General features: G+C 39.7%; 1 protein-coding gene across 1 annotated transcript; it reads left to right on the plus strand.

Annotated features, from left to right (window-relative positions):
* The first annotated feature begins 14,651 nt into the window (after positions 1-14,651).
* On the plus strand, positions 14,652-16,868 carry LOC137242781 (vesicular integral-membrane protein VIP36). The gene is made up of 5 exons (XM_067770037.1): positions 14,652-14,871; positions 14,977-15,092; positions 15,159-15,356; positions 15,418-15,747; positions 15,813-16,868. The coding sequence occupies exons 1-5, from the start codon at positions 14,739-14,741 to the stop codon at positions 16,017-16,019; spliced, it is 984 nt and encodes a 327-aa protein (XP_067626138.1). The 5' UTR covers positions 14,652-14,738; the 3' UTR covers positions 16,020-16,868.
* The last annotated feature ends 356 nt before the right edge of the window (positions 16,869-17,224 follow it).

Raw genomic sequence — 17,224 nt, forward strand, 5'->3', positions numbered from 1 at the left:
GTGCTACATCGCGTAGATCATAAAGGGTCCTTACATCTGCGTTAAAAACATCAGCTTAAGGCTACTGTTGACGTTTCTTTTTATTATGTCAATCAGTAGAAGCTCCGACATGGGTTCTCTTAAGCGCGCGTTCAAGGAGATTATGTCCGTGTTGAACACGTCATAGCACTCACTTGCTTTCTGCTTTCGCATGGAGATCTCTATCATGATCTCGTGGTCAGTTTTCAAGGTGCCAAACTCTCTTTTCAATGAGTAGCATAAAAAGGCATAGGTCGCATTAGGGTTTTGTTTTGTGAACAGCCAGTACCATTCTTCGGCCCGCCCGGAAAGAAACAGGTGGAAACTAGCCATTATTTGTTCGTCCGTGCATTGTGTGCGCTCACACAAGGTGTTCAGTTTAAAAAGGAAATCGGCACGCTCCCAGTGCCGTCGAACGAGATTTTCCACTCCTGCGGTTTCACTGCTATGCTGCTTGGAGTCGGGTACATTGGTGGTACTACCGTTGGCAATGGGTTACGGTCCATCCTACTTGCGTTCCTCTTTTGCTGGTTTGATTGCTGCGCGGATTCGAGAGCGGCGTTGAGCTGGTCCATATTGGTTCTAATTGACCCCATCTCTCTCCGCATTTCCTCCTGCGAAGCCTGGAACAGCTGGTGTAGCACGTCCACCCACGAGCCTCCACGAGTAGCTTCGTTCTGGATCCCTGGAGTATTCGTCCGGTCACTTGCAGCTTCTCTTATATTTCCCATTCCATAATTAGGTGGTAAAGCACCAGCTCCATCTGGAGCGTAGGTCGACACATTGGTCATTAGCCCCGAGATATCATGCGCGTTTAATAGGGGTGCGTTCAATTGACTGTTGCTTCCCGGTCTGTCCAATTTTTCGCGAGGGCAGTCAGGTCCGAGCCCATGTTTGTTCCCGCGGGATCTCCATATGGTCCACCTACTGGGGTGTGCACCACCAAGGGACGCCTGGCCTTGGAGAAAGCCCCCCTATTATTACCGCCCCGGTTCTGGCTCCCCCGAAAGCTTCCCGCACTCCCGAACGGAGTATTTCGACCCGGTTGGCCGTACGACTGCTCGCGTGACTTAGTCCGTAAAAAAAATGTAACTTATGTGGTAGTTTTGATAAAAAAAACGTTTGCCGCGTAATGAAGTTAGGGGTCAAATAAAAATGTATATAAGAAAAATCGCGTGAATAACTGCAGTAAATAATCGATGTTCGTATCGAAAGACAAAAAAAAACAGCTGAAAGAAAATTAGTAGTTAAATTAAATATATAGTGCAAGTGATCAATGGGAAGCTGGCATCTCCTTCCCGAAGGCACTCGGGCTACAGGTAAAAAAAAAATTACATAAATTCATTCATACTTGTCCCTAGTGCTCCCAACCGCAATGCGAGGGGGTCTTAAGGCCCCCCTCCGAGACTGGTTGGGGCCACTAGGGTCAGTTCCAGGCACACGCGGGTTGGTCTCAACACGCCCAGCCGCAACGCAGGGGCAGTCTCCAGGGGCTTTCCCCTGGGACTGATTGGGGGTGTTGAGGCCTCCCGTCCATTCTTACTGGACACCCCTCCTGCCTCCGGCGCAATGGGTGGAGCGGTTTCGAAACCGCTCCCCAGTCTGGTGGGACAGGAAGGAGTGCCACTCTGAATCCCAGCTCAACCCGTCACAGTCCAGGTGGTATTCGAAACTACCACCTGGGACGTGGGATGAGCTGGGGTTCTTTCAACACATACACACACACACTCACTCTAACAACACAAATTCGGCAGATAAACTAAAAAAAAACTACTTTACAAAAAAAAACCCAATTTAGCGGACAAAATATTTCCAAAGCCGACTAACGGACAACATTCCGGCAAAATAAAAACCCCAATTACAAAAAAAATAAAGTGCGTGCAGCACTGCCTCACTGGGTGAAATAAAAAAATCCGGATAACTTGACGTGTAGTCTCGTGACGCCTTCGACTACTGCCCCCAATGACCAGTCCGGACAACCTGATCCGTCAACCATTCCACCGCAACGCAGGTGGCTGCTTCTGTGGCTGCCCACCTCGGACTGGTGGAATGGTCAACTTCACACGTTGCCCGAACTGACCACTGAGACCAGCGCCTCAGGTGCCACGTTGGGCGCCATCTGTTATGGAATCGCATCTTCGATGGAAGCAGTAAGGAAGGCGGTCGGCATGATGTGTTAGTGCACAGTGGCTAGTCATTGTCGGCTGGGGCGGGTCCTTGCCAACCTTACTGTTCCTGCGCCATAATCAGAAAAAATTTCCTATCATGCCTATCAAACTAGCAGCTGTCAAATTTAAAATAAACTGACAGAAGCGCAGAGACGACTGAAAACGCTTATAATTCAAAATAAAACAACATCCGGCCGAACCGGATGTCACGGACAGACCGTTAACATTCAAAAAATTTAAACTTCAAAAAAAATTAAACGCAAAAAAAATACCGAACCAGACACGGCCGGTTATTAAAGCTGAAATTCAAAAGAACAAAAAAAAGCTGAAAAGTAAAAGAAAGGGTCGAATATATAGAGGGGCGCCGCGGGTGGTGTTGCGACGCCCGGTGCTTTATCCCACCCTCAAAATCCATGGCCACCGACGCACCTATTTTTCGGTGGCCCCTTACCTGGTAACCCTACGTGCCTTCTAAATGAGCCAGAACACCAGCATTCCCATTTTAATTACAAAGTTTATTCAAATTTCATTATTATTAACGTATGTATGCTACAAAAAAAAAAAATTTTACGGTAGTACAGGTTTCTTAACCAGGGCTACCGCCTAGGCTCCAAAGCCAAAACAGGGCTGTTTATAGCATCGTCCCAAGACAACTTCAGACCAAAAAAAAAATGTTGAACTACGAGCAGCTATTTACGCTATGAAAATGTATGTAATTGCGTGTAGCATATAAAGGGAGAGAAAAAAAAATGATCCAACAGTTTCCCACTTTATTGAGCCGAAATTGAAAACGAAATCTAATATGAATATTTAAGTCTGGCTAAGTTTGTCCTGCTGGGCGTTCCTTTCTTTTCTCTTACTTTTGCTCGTAATATTTCAAGCTATACCTATATTTATGTCACCCCCCTTTTTTTTTTTGATAAGGGTTATAAGCGCTTGGTGTGAGAAAAAAAAGTGTGATTAAATGTGCTTATGGATAGTAAATATACTACATACAAAGTAAAAATTTGGTTTAATGCCCTTTTTTTTTTTGTTATTCACAAAACATATTTTAGGGCTATAAATTTTGGATACAAATTCCGATAATTGGGGGCCCCCCTTACAAAATTATTATGTTGTTGTAGTAGAACTTATTTTGAGTTTAACAAAATATCAAATTGGTATAACGCATAGTATAATGACACTAATATGTAGTATGTACTAAGAAAATTTGTTATAAGAGCAATTAAGATTAAATTTGGGGGTAAATCATACTCCTCGAAGAAATCGTTTCACATATTCAAGTAAAACGTAAACTTTTAAATTCATAGTAAATCATACTCATCAACGAAATCGTTTTACATATTCGAGTAAAACGTAAACTTTTAAATTTATAGTAAATTTAACAGAATCGTTTTACATGCTCAGGTAAAACGTGAACTTTTAAATTTATAGTAAAATTAACGAAATCGTTTTACATGTTCAAGTAAAACGTGAACTTTTAAATTTATAGTAAAATTAACGAAATCGTTTTACATGTTCAAGTAAAACGTAAACTGTTTTGCATTTACCAGTCAGTGCTGGTATTGTTTTGTTTTTTTTTTTTTTTTTTGTTGCTTCTAAGTTAATTAAACCTCTTTAACTTAACATTACGTTACGTCTACTTTTTTAACTTTACTACAAGTGGATGCTGCTTGCTCTCTTTAACTTAGGTATATACATGTTAAGATTCTATACTAGGGTTGTAGCCCTAAATTTGAATATATTTGTATATTAATACTTTATGTTGTTGCTGAGTCATAAAAAAAATGAAAGAACAAGGTTGAGGCTACAAATACGTATATTTAGTTAGTATCGGAACGAACTCACCGCTTTAACCGCTGATATTCGTTGTCGTAATCGGGATGGCCGCAGGCCTAGGTTCGCTGCCCTGCGGTTGTTGTTGTAGCTGGTATTGTTACGCTGGTATCGTTGTAGCCTGAATGGTCGTGGCTGATAAGGTTGCGGCTAGTATTTTTGTAGCCGGTATGGTCGTAGCTGATAAGGTTGCGGCTAGTATTGTTGTAGCCGGTATGGTCGTAGCTGATAATGTTGCGGCTAGTATTGTTGTAGCCGGTATGGTCGTAGCTGATAAGGTTGCGGTTAGTATTGTTGTCGGTGGTACCGCCTGCTGTTGGTGTTAACATTAGTGGCCACAGGCCTATCGTCGCGGCCCCGCTACGTGCGTTGCAACTGGTGGTGTCGGTACGTCTGATGGTTGTTGCGCACGTGGCTTGCGCTAATGAAGGGGTTGGGGGGGGGGGGGGGGGGGGGGGGGGGGTACTACCGATGGTGGTGCCCGTGGTAATAATAGGCGCCGTTGGTGGTGGTTGGCGCTTTGGTCCGAGGTAACCGAATGACCCGGGTGGCGATAAAGCTTTGTGCTGGCCTTGACGAGCCGGATGACTTGGCCATTTTGACGTTAGTTGTATTACGCGGCAGCGTACTGCTGGCCCTGGAGGTGGTGTCGGACGCTTTTCCGCAGGTGGTAGTGTTCTTCGCAAACGTAGAGGAAGGGGTTTATCTCACTAGGTGTGACTGTGAACACCGACCTACATTCAACTGGATCTTGTGTCAACACAACACAACCGGTGAAAGGTTTATTACCACCCAAAAATAGACGCGTAGAAACGAGATTTGTCGGAATGAACGGTTTCAGTACTTTGCGCTATCGACCCCTTCCTAGTTTCTGGGCATTTACCTGTTTACGTGCACAGCCGGCGAGGGTGTTTTGTGATTAGTTGAGTATCGTTGGGGAGGCGCAGTTGAAGAGAGCAATAAAGTTACTGAAGCAGTATATTAACTGAGCTTGACGCCTTTGCTGTTGAAGTTGTGTCCCTAAGTGTTATATGATCCCTTATATATAATTGCAGGGCCGCCAAAAACTTTGCTCGAGCAATTTACCAACCTTCCTCCTTTTTTTCTTGCCGGAAACTCATGGCAATTTTCGCTAGTGATCGCCCGTCTGTCTTTTTCCTTGTTTTTTCGATACTTTTTATCGCAACTTTCGCCACATCACTAGGTGTGTTCGCGCGAATACGCTCCCAAGTGGATCGTAGCCGTAGACCGTAGCAGCAGACCGTAACAAGTTCTATAGGTGGATGCCTTTTCGAGATATCGCCATAAAGGTGGGCCAGGGGTGACTCTAGAATTTTTTTGTACGATATGGGTATCAAATTAAAGGTGTTAATGAGTATTTTAAAAAGGAGTGGGCCTTAGTTCTATATGTTGACGCCTTTTCGAGATATCGCCATAAACGTGGACCAGGGGTGACTACAGAATGTGTTTGTACGATATGGGTATCAAATTAAAGGTAGTAATGAAGGTTTTAAAAGGGAGTGGCCCTTAGTTGTATATGTGAAGGCGTTTTCGAGATATCGACCAAAATGTGGACCAGGGTGATCCGGAACATCATCTGTCAGGTACCGCTAATTTATTTATATATGTAATACCACGAACAAGATTCCAAGGGCTTTTGATTTCGCCCTGCAAAACTTTTCATTTTCTTCTACTTAATATGGTAGGTGTCACACCCATTTTACCAAGTTTTTTTCTAAAGTTATATTTTGCGTCAATAGACCAATACAATTACCATGTTTTATCCCTTTTTTCGTATTTGGTATATAATTATGGCATTTTTTTCATTTTTCGTAATTTTCGATATCGAAAAAGTGGGCGGGGTGATAGTCGGATTTCGGCCATTTTTTACACCAATACAAAGTGAGTTCAGATAAGTACGTGAACCGAGTTTAGTAAAGATATATCGATTTTTGCTCAAGTTATCGTGTTAACGGCCGAGCGGAAGGACAGACGGTCGACTGTGTATAAAAACTGGGCGTAACTTCAACCGATTTCGCCCTTTTTCACAGAAAACGGTTATCGTCCTAGAATCTAAGCCTCTACCAAATTTCACAAGGATTGGTAAATTTTTGTTCGACTTATGGCATTAAAAGTATCCTAGACAAATTAGATGAAAAAGGGCGGAGCCACGCCCATTTTAAAATTTGCTTTTATTTTTGTATTTTGTTGCACTATATCATTACTGGAGTTGAATGTTGACATAATTTACTTATATACTGTAAATATATTAACTTTTCTTTTAAAATTTGAATTAAAAAAAATTTTTTTTTAAAAAGTGGGCGTGGTCGTTCTCCGATTTTGCTAATTTTTATTAAGTAGACATATAGTAATAAGAGTAACGTTCCTGCCAAATTGCATATGATATCTTCAACGACTGCCAAATTACAGCTTGCAAAACTTCTAAATTAACTTCTTTTAAAAGTGAGCGGTGCCACGCCCATTGTCCAAAATTTTACTAGCTTTCGATTCTGCGTCATAAGTTCAACTCACCTACCAAGTTTCATCGCTTAATGCGTATTTGGTAATGAATTATCGCTTTTTCGAAATTTTCGATATCGAAAAAGTGGGCGTGGTTATTGTCCGATATCGTTCATTTTGAATAGCGATCTGAGATGAGTGCCCAGGATCCTACATACCAAATTTCATTAAGATACCTCAAAATTTACTCAAGTTATCGTGTTAACGGACAGACGGACGGACGGACGGACGGACATGGCTCAATCGAATTTTTTTTCGATACTGATGATTTTGATATATGGAAGTCTATATCTATCTCGATTCCTTTATACATGTACAACCAACCGTTATCCAATCAAAGTTAATATACTCTGTGAACTCTGCTCAACTGAGTATAATGAAAGTAAATGAAGAGGGGCAATACAACTTTTATATTTTATACTACGAATATTCATTTGTTATTTACATTTGCGTGAATAAAGAAACTTATATAATACGCATACGCATACGGGTATAAAGAAACTAATATAATATGTATACATAAAACCAGTGCGCTGTTGCATTTTATCAGAGTTGCCAAAGTAAAATTTTATTATTAATTATTTGCATGCAATATTTTACTTTTGGCAACTCTGTTCGATCGTCATCGTGTCGTGATCACTGTCGTTAAAAAACGAGCAATGATCGGCTGATGGTGGTCCGCAAACGCATTGCAAAGGAGTATTGTTAGAGTACTCCAACATGAAGAAAGTGGAACACGTAATCCAACAATTTTTGCAGGGTTAACTTATCACATTGACTAACGGAAATAAATACTCTGCAAAGTATTAACGCCTCACATGCCAACCTAATAAAAACGCACTGCGGTTTTTCAACGCACGCACTTAAAAACCGCTTTTTTTGCCCTAACCGAAATCAAGATGCGTTGCGAGAATGTAAAGCATGTATGCAAACGTCAAACCAAAATGTCACTTGGAACAAAAATTTAAAACGGGATAGTTTTTTACGCAGTAATTTCAATTTCGGTTGCTTTCATACAATTTATATGTGCATGAGATATTTTTGACAGAAAGCTGCTGCCGTGCGTTTTTATCAGGTTGGCCTTTTAATGCCAATTTGTACGCATGCCGCGTACCCTACTGCGTTTTTGTAGGTGCAAAGATAAATATCCAGTAGAAAGAGCGCCACAATTGTGTTTTAGGCCACCGCGGAACACTGCGTCGGTCAAGAACGTTTTGATTAGAGTTGTGCTTCTTCGTTCATTTCAGAGATTCGGTTCTTTCGTTCTTTTTCCGATGAACGAACAAGTTATTCTTTTTGTTCATCTGTTATTTTTTTTTTCAAGCAAATCTGTTCACTGCTGCTCACACCTACTAAAAAAGTTAACAAGTATGGATGGGGATGCGTATGCAGCAATGCTTTGTGTAGGTTTATTTAAATGCGTTATGAATAAATAAGTTAATATATATATGTATAATTAACTTCAAAAAAAGGGTAATAGTCTAGTTGAGGGGTCGACTGCTAATACGCTACCAAAAATATCGAGAGAGGTGTCAAACGACGCGTATTGACATCGGTATTAATAATCCGAAGGCGGAAAATAAAAATTTTGGTAATAGTCTAGTTGAGGGGTCGACTGCTAATACGCTACCAAAAATATCGAGAGGTGTCAAAAGACGCGTATTAATCTCGATAACAATTATCCGATGGCGGAAAAGAAAAATTTTATATCTGTCCGGAGATATTTGCAGTTGAAATTGCCGATTTCCATGTGGTTGTTGTTGTGTTTATACCCCCAAAAAAAATTGTGCATCACCGTGGCGGTAGCCACGGTTATACCACACACCCGGACTTGGCAAGGCGTAGCCCAGGGTTATTTGTTATAAGCGCGGCTGAAGGCCGCCAACGCAGAAAAGTGTTTTGCGCAAAAATACTATGGATCCGACCCCCGGTTTCGGAGGTACCCGCGGGTCTTTTTTCGGTTTTTCGTTAATATCTTTTGAACGCGTTAAAATTTTTATTTTCCGCCTTCGGATTATTAATACTGATGTCAAGACGCGTCGTTTATAATTATGTTGTTGTAGTAGAACTTATTTTGAGTTTAACAAAATATCAAATTGGTATAACGCATAGTATAATGACACTAATATGTAATATGTACTAAGAAAATTTGTTATAAAAGTAATTAAGATTAAATTTGGGGTAAATCATACTCCTCGAAGAAATCGTTTCACATATTCAAGTAAAACGTAAACTTTTAAATTCATAGTAAATCATACTCATCAACGAAATCGTTTTACATATTCGAGTAAAACGTAAACTTTTAAATTTATAGTAAATTTAACGGAATCGTTTTACATGCTCAGGTAAAACGTGAACTTTTAAATTTATAGTAAAATTAACGAAATCGTTTTACATGTTCAAGTAAAACGTGAACTTTTAAATTTATAGTAAAATTAACGAAATCGTTTTACATGTTCAAGTAAAACGTAAACTGTTTTGCATTTACCAGTCAGTGCTGGTATTGTTTTTTTTTTTTTTTTTTTTTTTTGTTGCTTCTAAGTTAATTAAACCTATTTAACTTAACATTACGTTACGTCTACTTTTTTAACTTTACTACAAGTGGATGCTGCTTGCTCTCTTTAACTTAGGTATATGCATGTATATATGTATTACATGTTAAGATTCTATACTAGGGTTGTAGCCTTAAATTTGAATATGTTTGTATATTAATACTTTATGTTGTTGCTGAGTCATAAAAAAAATGAAAGAACAAGGTTGAGGCTATAAATACGTATATTTAGTCAGCATCGGAACGAACTCACCGCTTTAACCGCTGATATTCGTTGTCGTAATCGGGATGGCCGCAGGGCTAGGTTCGCTGCCCTGCGGTTGTTGTTGTAGCTGGTATTGTTACGCTGGTATCGTTGTAGCCTGAATGGTCGTGGCTGATAAGGTTGCGGCTAGTATTTTTGTAGCCGGTATGGTCGTAGCTGATAAGGTTGCGGCTAGTATTGTTGTAGCCGGTATGGTCGTAGCTGATAATGTTGCGGCTAGTATTGTTGTAGCCGGTATGGTCGTAGCTGATAAGGTTGTGGCTAGTATTGTTGTCGGTGGTACCACCTGCTGTTGGTGTTAACATTAGTGGCCACATACCTATCGTCCCGGCCCCGCTACGTGCGTTGCAACTGGTGGTGGCGGTACGTCTGGTGGTTTTTGCGCCCGTGGCTTGCGCTAATGAAGGGGTTGGGGGAGGTACTACCGATGGTGGTGCCCGTGGTAATAATAGGCGCCGTTGGTGGTGGTTGGCGCTTTGGTCCGAGGTAACCGAATGACCCGGGTGGCGATAAAGCTTCGTGCTGGCCTTTACGAGCCGGATGACTTGGCCATTTTGACGTTAGTTGTATTACGCGGCAGCGTACTGCTGGCCCTGGAGGTGGTGTCGGACGCTTTTCCGCAGGTGGTAGTGTTCTTCGCAAACGTAGAGGAAGGGGTTTATCTCACTAGGTGTGACTGTGAACACCGACCTACATTCAACTGGATCTTGTGTCAACACAACACAACCGGTGAAAGGTTTATTACCACCCAAAAATAGACGCGTAGAAACGAGATTTGTCGGAATGAACGGTTTCGGTACTTTGCGCTATCGACCCCTTCCTAGTTTCTGGGCATTTACCTGTTTACGCGCACAGCCGGCGAGGGTGTTTTGTGATTAGTTGAGTATCGTTGGGGAGGCGCAGTTGAAATGAGCAATAAAGTTACTGAAGCAGTATATTAAATGAGCTTGACACCTTTGCTGTTGAAGTTGTGTCCCCAAGTGTTATATGATCCCTTATATATAATTGCAGGGCCGCCAAAAACTTTGCTCAAGCAATTTACCAACCTTCCTCCTTTTTTTCTTGCCGGAAACTCATGGCAATTTTCGCTAGTGATCGCCCGTCTGTCTTTTTCCTTGTTTTTTCGATACTTTTTATCGCAACTTTCGCCACATCACTAGGTGTGTTCGCGCGAATACGCTCCCAAGTGGATCGTAGCCGTAGACCGTAGCAGCAGACCGTAACAAGTTCTATAGGTGGATGCCTTTTCGAGATATCGCCATAAAGGTGGGCCAGGGGTGACTCTAGAATTTTTTTGTACGATATGGGTATCAAATTAAAGGTGTTAATGAGTATTTTAAAAAGGAGTGGGCCTTAGTTCTATATGTGGACGCCTTTTCGAGATATCGCCATAAACGTGGACCAGGGGTGACTACAGAATGTGTTTGTACGATATGGGTATCAAATTAAAGGTATTAATGAGGGTTTTAAAAGGGAGTGGCCCTTAGTTGTATATGTGAAGGCGTTTTCGAGATATCGATCAAAATGTGGACCAGGGTGATCCGGAACTTCATTTGTCAGGTACCGCTAATTTATTTATATATGTAATACCACGAACAGTATTCCTTCCAAGATTCCAAGGGCTTTTGATTTCGCCCTGCAAAACTTTTTCATTTTCTTCTACTTAATATGGTAGGTGTCACACCCATTTTACCAAGTTTTTTTCTAAAGTTATATTTTGCGTCAATAGATCAATACAATTACCATGTTTCATCCCTTTTTTCGTATTTGGTATATAATTATGGCATTTTTTCCATTTTTCGTAGTTTTCGATATCGAAAAAGTGGGCGTGGTCATAGTCGGATTTCGGCCATTTTTTACACCCATACAAAGTGAGTTCAGATAAGTACGTGAACCGAGTTTAGTAAAGATATATCGATTTTTGCTCAAGTTATCGTGTTAACGGCCGAGCGGAAGGACAGACGGTCGACTGTGTATAAAAACTGGGCGTAACTTCAACCGATTTCGCCCTTTTTCACAGAAAACAGTTATCGTCCTAGAATCTAAGCCTTTACCAAATTTCACAAGGATTGGTAAATTTTTGTTCGACTTATGGCATTAAAAGTATCCTAGACAAATTAGATGAAAAAGGGCGGAGCCACGCCCATTTTAAAATTTTCTTTTATTTTTGTATTTTGTTGCACTATATCATTACTGGAGTTGAATGTTGACATAATTTACTTATATACTGTAAATATATTAAATTTTCTTTTAAAATTTGAATTAAAAAATTTTTTTTTTTTAAAAGTGGGCGTGGTCGTTCTCCGATTTTGCTAATTTTTATTAAGCAGACATATAGTAATAAGATTAACGTTCCTGCCAAATTTCATCATGATATCTTCAACGACTGCCAAATTACAGCTTGCAAAACTTCTAAATTAACTTCTTTTAAAAGTGAGCGGTGCCACGCCCATTGTCCAAAATTTTACTAGCTTTCGATTCTGCGTCATAAGTTCAACTCACCTATCAAGTTTCATCGCTTAATCCGTATTTGGTAATGAATTATCGCTTTTTCGAAATTTTCGATATCGAAAAAGTGGGCATGGTTATTGTCCGATATCGTTCATTTTAAATAGCGATCTGAGATGAGTGCCCAGGATCCTACATACCAAATTTCATTAAGATACCTCAAAATTTACTCAAGTTATCGTGTTAACGGACAGACGGACGGACATGGCTCAATCGATTTTTTTTTCGATACTGATGATTTTGATATATGGAAGTCTATATCTATCTCGATTCCTTTATACCTGTACAACCAACCGTTATCCAATCAAAGTTAATATACTCTGTGAGCTCTGCTCAACTGAGTATAATGAAAGTAAATGAAGAGGGGCAATACATCTTTTATATTTTATACTACGAATATTCATATTTTATTTACATTTGCGTGAATAAAGAAACTAATATAATACGCATACGCATACGTGTATAAAGAAACTAATATAATATGTATACATAAAACCAGTGCGCTGTTGCATTTTATCAGAGTTGCCAAAGTAAAATTTTATTATTAATTATGCATGCAATATTTTACTTTTGGCAACTATGTTCGATCGTCATGGTGTCGTGATCACTGTCGTTAAAAAACGAGCAATGATCGGCTGATGGTGGTCCGCAAACGCATTGCAAAGGAGTATTGTTAGAGTACTCCAACATGAAGAAAGTGGAACACGTAATCCAACAATTTTTGCAGGGTTAACTTATCACATTGACTAACGGAAATAAATACTCTGCAAAGTATTAACGCCTCACATGCCAACCTAATAAAAACGCACTGCGGTTTTTCAACGCACGCACTTAAACGGTTTTTTTTGCCCTAACCGAAATCAGGATGCGTTGCGAGAATGTAAAGCATGTATGCAAACGTCAAACCAAAATGTCACTTGGAACAAAAATTGAAAACGGGATAGTTTTTTACGCAGTAATTTCAATTTCGGTTGCTTTCATACAATTTATATGTGCATGAGATATTTTTGACAGAAAGCTGCTGCCGTGCGTTTTTATCAGGTTGGCCTTTAAATGCCAATTTGTACGCATGCCGCGTACCCTACTGCGTTTTTGTAGGTGCAAAGATAAATATCCAGTAGAAAGAGCGCCACAATTGTGTTTTAGGCCACCGCGGAACACTGCGTCGGTCAAGAACGTTTTGATTAGAGTTGTGCTTCTTCGTTCATTTCAGAGATTCGGTTCTTTCGTTCTTTTTCCGATGAACGAACAAGTTATTCTTTTTGTTCATCTGTTCTTTTTTTTTTTCAAGCAAATCTGTTCACTGCTGCTCACACCTACTAAAAAAGTTAACAAGTATGGATGGGGGTGCGTATGCAGCAATGCTTTGTGTAGGTTTATTTAAATGCGTTATGAATAAATAAGTTAATATATATATGTATAATTAACTTCAAAAAAAGGGTAATAGTCTAGTTGAGGGGTCGACTGCTAATACGCTACCAAAAATATCGAGAGAGGTGTCAAACGACGCGTCTTGACATCGGTATTAATAATCCGAAGGCGGAAAATAAAAATTTTGGTAATAGTCTAGTTGAGGGGTCGACTGCTAATACGCTACCAAAAATATAGAGAGAGGTGTCAAAAGACGCGTATTAATCCCGAGAACAATAATCCGATGGCGGAAAAGAAAAATTTTATATCTGTCCGGAGATATTTGCAGTTGAAGTTGCCGATTTCCATGTGGTTGTTGTTGTGTTTATACCCCCAAAAAAAATTGTGCATCACCGTGGCGGTAGCAACTAGACTATTACCAAAACTTTAAATCGTTCAAAAGATATTAACGAAAAACCGAAAAAGACCCGCGGGTATCTCCGAAAGCGGGGGTGGGATGCATAGTATTTTTGCGCAGAACACCTTTCTGCGTTGGCGGCCTTCGTCCGCGCTTATAAAAAATAACCCTGGGCTACGCCATGCCAAGTCCGGGTGTGTGGTATAACCGTGGCTACCGCCACGGTGATGTACAATTTTTTTTGTGGGTACGAACACATCAACAACCACATTAAAATCGCCAACTTCAACTGCAAATATCTCCGGACAGAGATAAAATTTTTCCGCCTTCGGATTATTGTTCTCGAGATTAATACGCGTCTCTTGACACCTCTCTCGATATTTTTGGTAGCGTATTAAGCGCCAAATACACGACACGAACATTTCCGCGAACATTCCCGTTATGTTATGTTTCTGCGACCTTTTCTGTCGTGTATAGTGGTGTTTGCCAGTTCGCGCAAATGTTCGCCAAAAATCAAAATATTTTAATTTTTGGCGAACACTTGCGCGAACTGTTCGTGCGTGTATGGCGAAATAGCTCATAATCGTAGTAATTTCTGAACGGAACAGACGTGCGCGGAAAAGTAAAATGGACAATAAAAAATTTCTCGGTGAATTTATTTATATTCTCCTTTTTTTTACGCTTAATTGCCACAGCGAGCAATATTGCTGCAGCACAATTGTTGTCCGTATTCATCGCTGTCTGAAAGAGAACTAATGTTCGTATGGTGTATGGCCAAAGCTGCGAACAAGATTGCGGAATGTTCGCGGAAATGTTCGTGTTGTGTATTTGGCGCTTTAGCAGTCGACCCCTCAACTAGACTATTACCAAAAAAAGTTACAAATTTCGGAAGATCCAGGAAGTTGAAAGAGTACAGACACAAATTGTAAATATGAAGTTTTCAAGTTTGTTCACTTGCTCAATTGAGAGACCCTGTTAATTGAACAAGTTCAGAACGAAACGACCCACCTCTAGTTTTGATTAGCATTGATCATTTGACAGTTGCTAAAATAAGTAAAATTGATACGAATTCATTGACGACTGCACTCGAAACTGCTGGAAATTATGGATTTACTTGTTGAAAAGTTAATTTGGTTACTTTTCATTACTTTGTTATCATTATTAGGATGTGGGGAATGCTCCATGAGTGGCAACGAGTATATGAAACGAGAACATTCATTGATACGACCTTTTCAAGGTAAGATATTTTTGCTATAAGATTGCGGCATTCAATTAAATTTACGCACTTGATCAAAAAACAATGCCGCGAACAAGGTTCAGATTAAAATATGGCTTTTTTCAGGTGCCGGCATAAATTTGCCATATTGGGATTTCATGGGTCACACAATGGTAACATCAAACTATATAAGACTGACACCAGATTTACAATCGAAGAGTGGCGCGCTTTGGAATTACTCGGTAAGCTAGAACGTTGCATGTAAAGGAAAAATTCGTTTAACCCACATGATTTTCAATTTCGCTTAGCCTGTAATGACACGTAATTGGGAAGTACATGTTACCTTCAAAGTACATGGCAAGGCCAATGAATTGTTCGGTGACGGCTTTGCTATTTGGTATGTTAAAGAACGCATGCAACCCGGACCAGTGTTCGGCAGCAAAGACTATTTTTCCGGTTTGGCAGTCATATTGGATACATACAGCAATCACAATGGACCACATAATGTTAGTCCTAAATAAATGCATCCTATTCTTTCATTATATTACTAAATAATAATTTCAATAGCATCAACATCCATATCTCAGTGGCATGATAAATAATGGCACGTGGTCATATGATCATGATCGTGATGGTACACATACACAACTTGCTGGTTGTGAGGTACGTTTTCGCAATGTTAACTATGATACGCATGTGAGCATACGTTATGAAAATGACATTCTTTCTGTCTCATCCGACATGGAGGATAAAGGCGAATGGAAAAATTGCTTTGTGGTGAATGATGTTGAGCTGCCAACTGGCTATTTCCTTGGTCTTTCTGCAACAACTGGTGATCTTTCTGATAATCATGATATATATGGCTTAAAATTTTACGATTTGGACATTAATGTAACGGTAAGCGATATTAATATTACGCATGAAATATTAATACAATAAGTTTATTCATAATTTCTTTACAGCCAGAAGAAATCGCAGCAAGATCTACAATTCAACCACGTGCGAAAACTTACGAACCTCCACGTGAACATAAAAACGACCCTAAACCGGGCATGTCAAACGCAAAAATTTTCTTCATTCTTTTATTTGGCATGTTAGTTACTATTGCGGGTGCTATATTTGCGATCTCATATTTCAAAGAAAAGAATTCAAGAAAACGTTTTTACTAATATCGATAAGACATCACGTTCTCTCCTTCCATACTACAGAGCAAACAACATACTACATAGACTTATTTCCTTAGTAGCTAAATAGTTAAAATAAAAGTTTAATTAATGGATTTTTAATAGAACAACATTTTTTACATTTAATCATTATTTATTGCGTCTAAATACATTCGACTTAGTACTGTCTAGCAAATAAGTACTGCATGATATTTGTTTTGAATGAAAACAAATAATTATAAGTCAGTTAGTTTTTTATGTTTTATAAAAATTCCATACTTGTAGATTGCGAAGTTATTCAATTAGTCATGACTTTTTTTAGACGCCATGAAATTACCTCTGAAATTGGCAACCCAACTTTAAAAAATATTTTATTGGGTAAAAAGCAGTGAATTTTCGGAGAAACAAAAAAATTCCCGCGGGAATATTTTAGAAAATATCGAGTGGCACGCCAACTTCTTGTGAAGTTAGCGTGCGACTTTCCGAAAACCACCTTAGAGACCAATAAAGAAAATAATTCTTGCATACGACTGCCGTAAAATGAATTTTTTTTCAAACTTATAAAATATGCCACATATCTACTGCAAAATTAAAGCAAATTCGTATGTTAGAATTATTTTCCTAATTGGTCTCTAACATGGTTTGCGAAAATTTGGCGTGCCACTCGACATTTTCTAAAATATGATCGCCGCAAAGTTTTTTTGTTTCACGAAAAATTACAATAAATTCATGCCAATTTACCCAATAGTTAGTTTTTACCCACGTAAAAATTGTCTTACCAACTTCAGAGAGGTTACGATACTAGAATAAAATATATTTAATAGAATGTAAATAAATGGTATATAACAACATAAATTTATTCTATGTATGTATTTATTGGAATGGGAATGTTTAAGAAATACCGTATTATATCGTCTGTGAAATCCCCCAGCGGGTTAGGGGGTTAGAATATACCCGCGGTAGGTATGACTGTCGTAAGAGGCGACTAAAATACCAAATAGATTCAAGGGGTTGTGTAGCGCAACCCTTTCAGGTTGCCAGCGTAATATAGCTTCTCCAAACCCAGTTGTCAACCTCACCTCTCCGTGGCGAATCATGTTTCATTAACAACCGGGGCCGACCCGAACTCCTCATGGATGTAGGGGGTGGGAGGGCGGGATAACCTAGAAGGTCGCATGTGGTCATAACAACTCGTTCCCGAGATGGTCGGC

Source organism: Eurosta solidaginis, chromosome 1 (genome assembly GCF_040869045.1).
Source record: "Eurosta solidaginis isolate ZX-2024a chromosome 1, ASM4086904v1, whole genome shotgun sequence".
In the NCBI taxonomy this organism is placed as follows: domain Eukaryota; kingdom Metazoa; phylum Arthropoda; class Insecta; order Diptera; family Tephritidae; genus Eurosta; species Eurosta solidaginis.

What these genes read in the sequence shown, in the direction of transcription:
- LOC137242781 (XM_067770037.1), top strand. Translation starts at nt 14,739, where the DNA reads ATGGATTTACTTGTTGAAAAGTTAATTTGGTTACTTTTCATTACTTTG. An exon ending in ATTGATACGACCTTTTCAAG is followed by an intron (nt 14,872 to 14,976) that starts GTAAGATATTTT and finishes GGCTTTTTTCAG; the next exon opens with GTGCCGGCATAAATTTGCCA. An exon ending in GCGCGCTTTGGAATTACTCG is followed by an intron (nt 15,093 to 15,158) that starts GTAAGCTAGAAC and finishes AATTTCGCTTAG; the next exon opens with CCTGTAATGACACGTAATTG.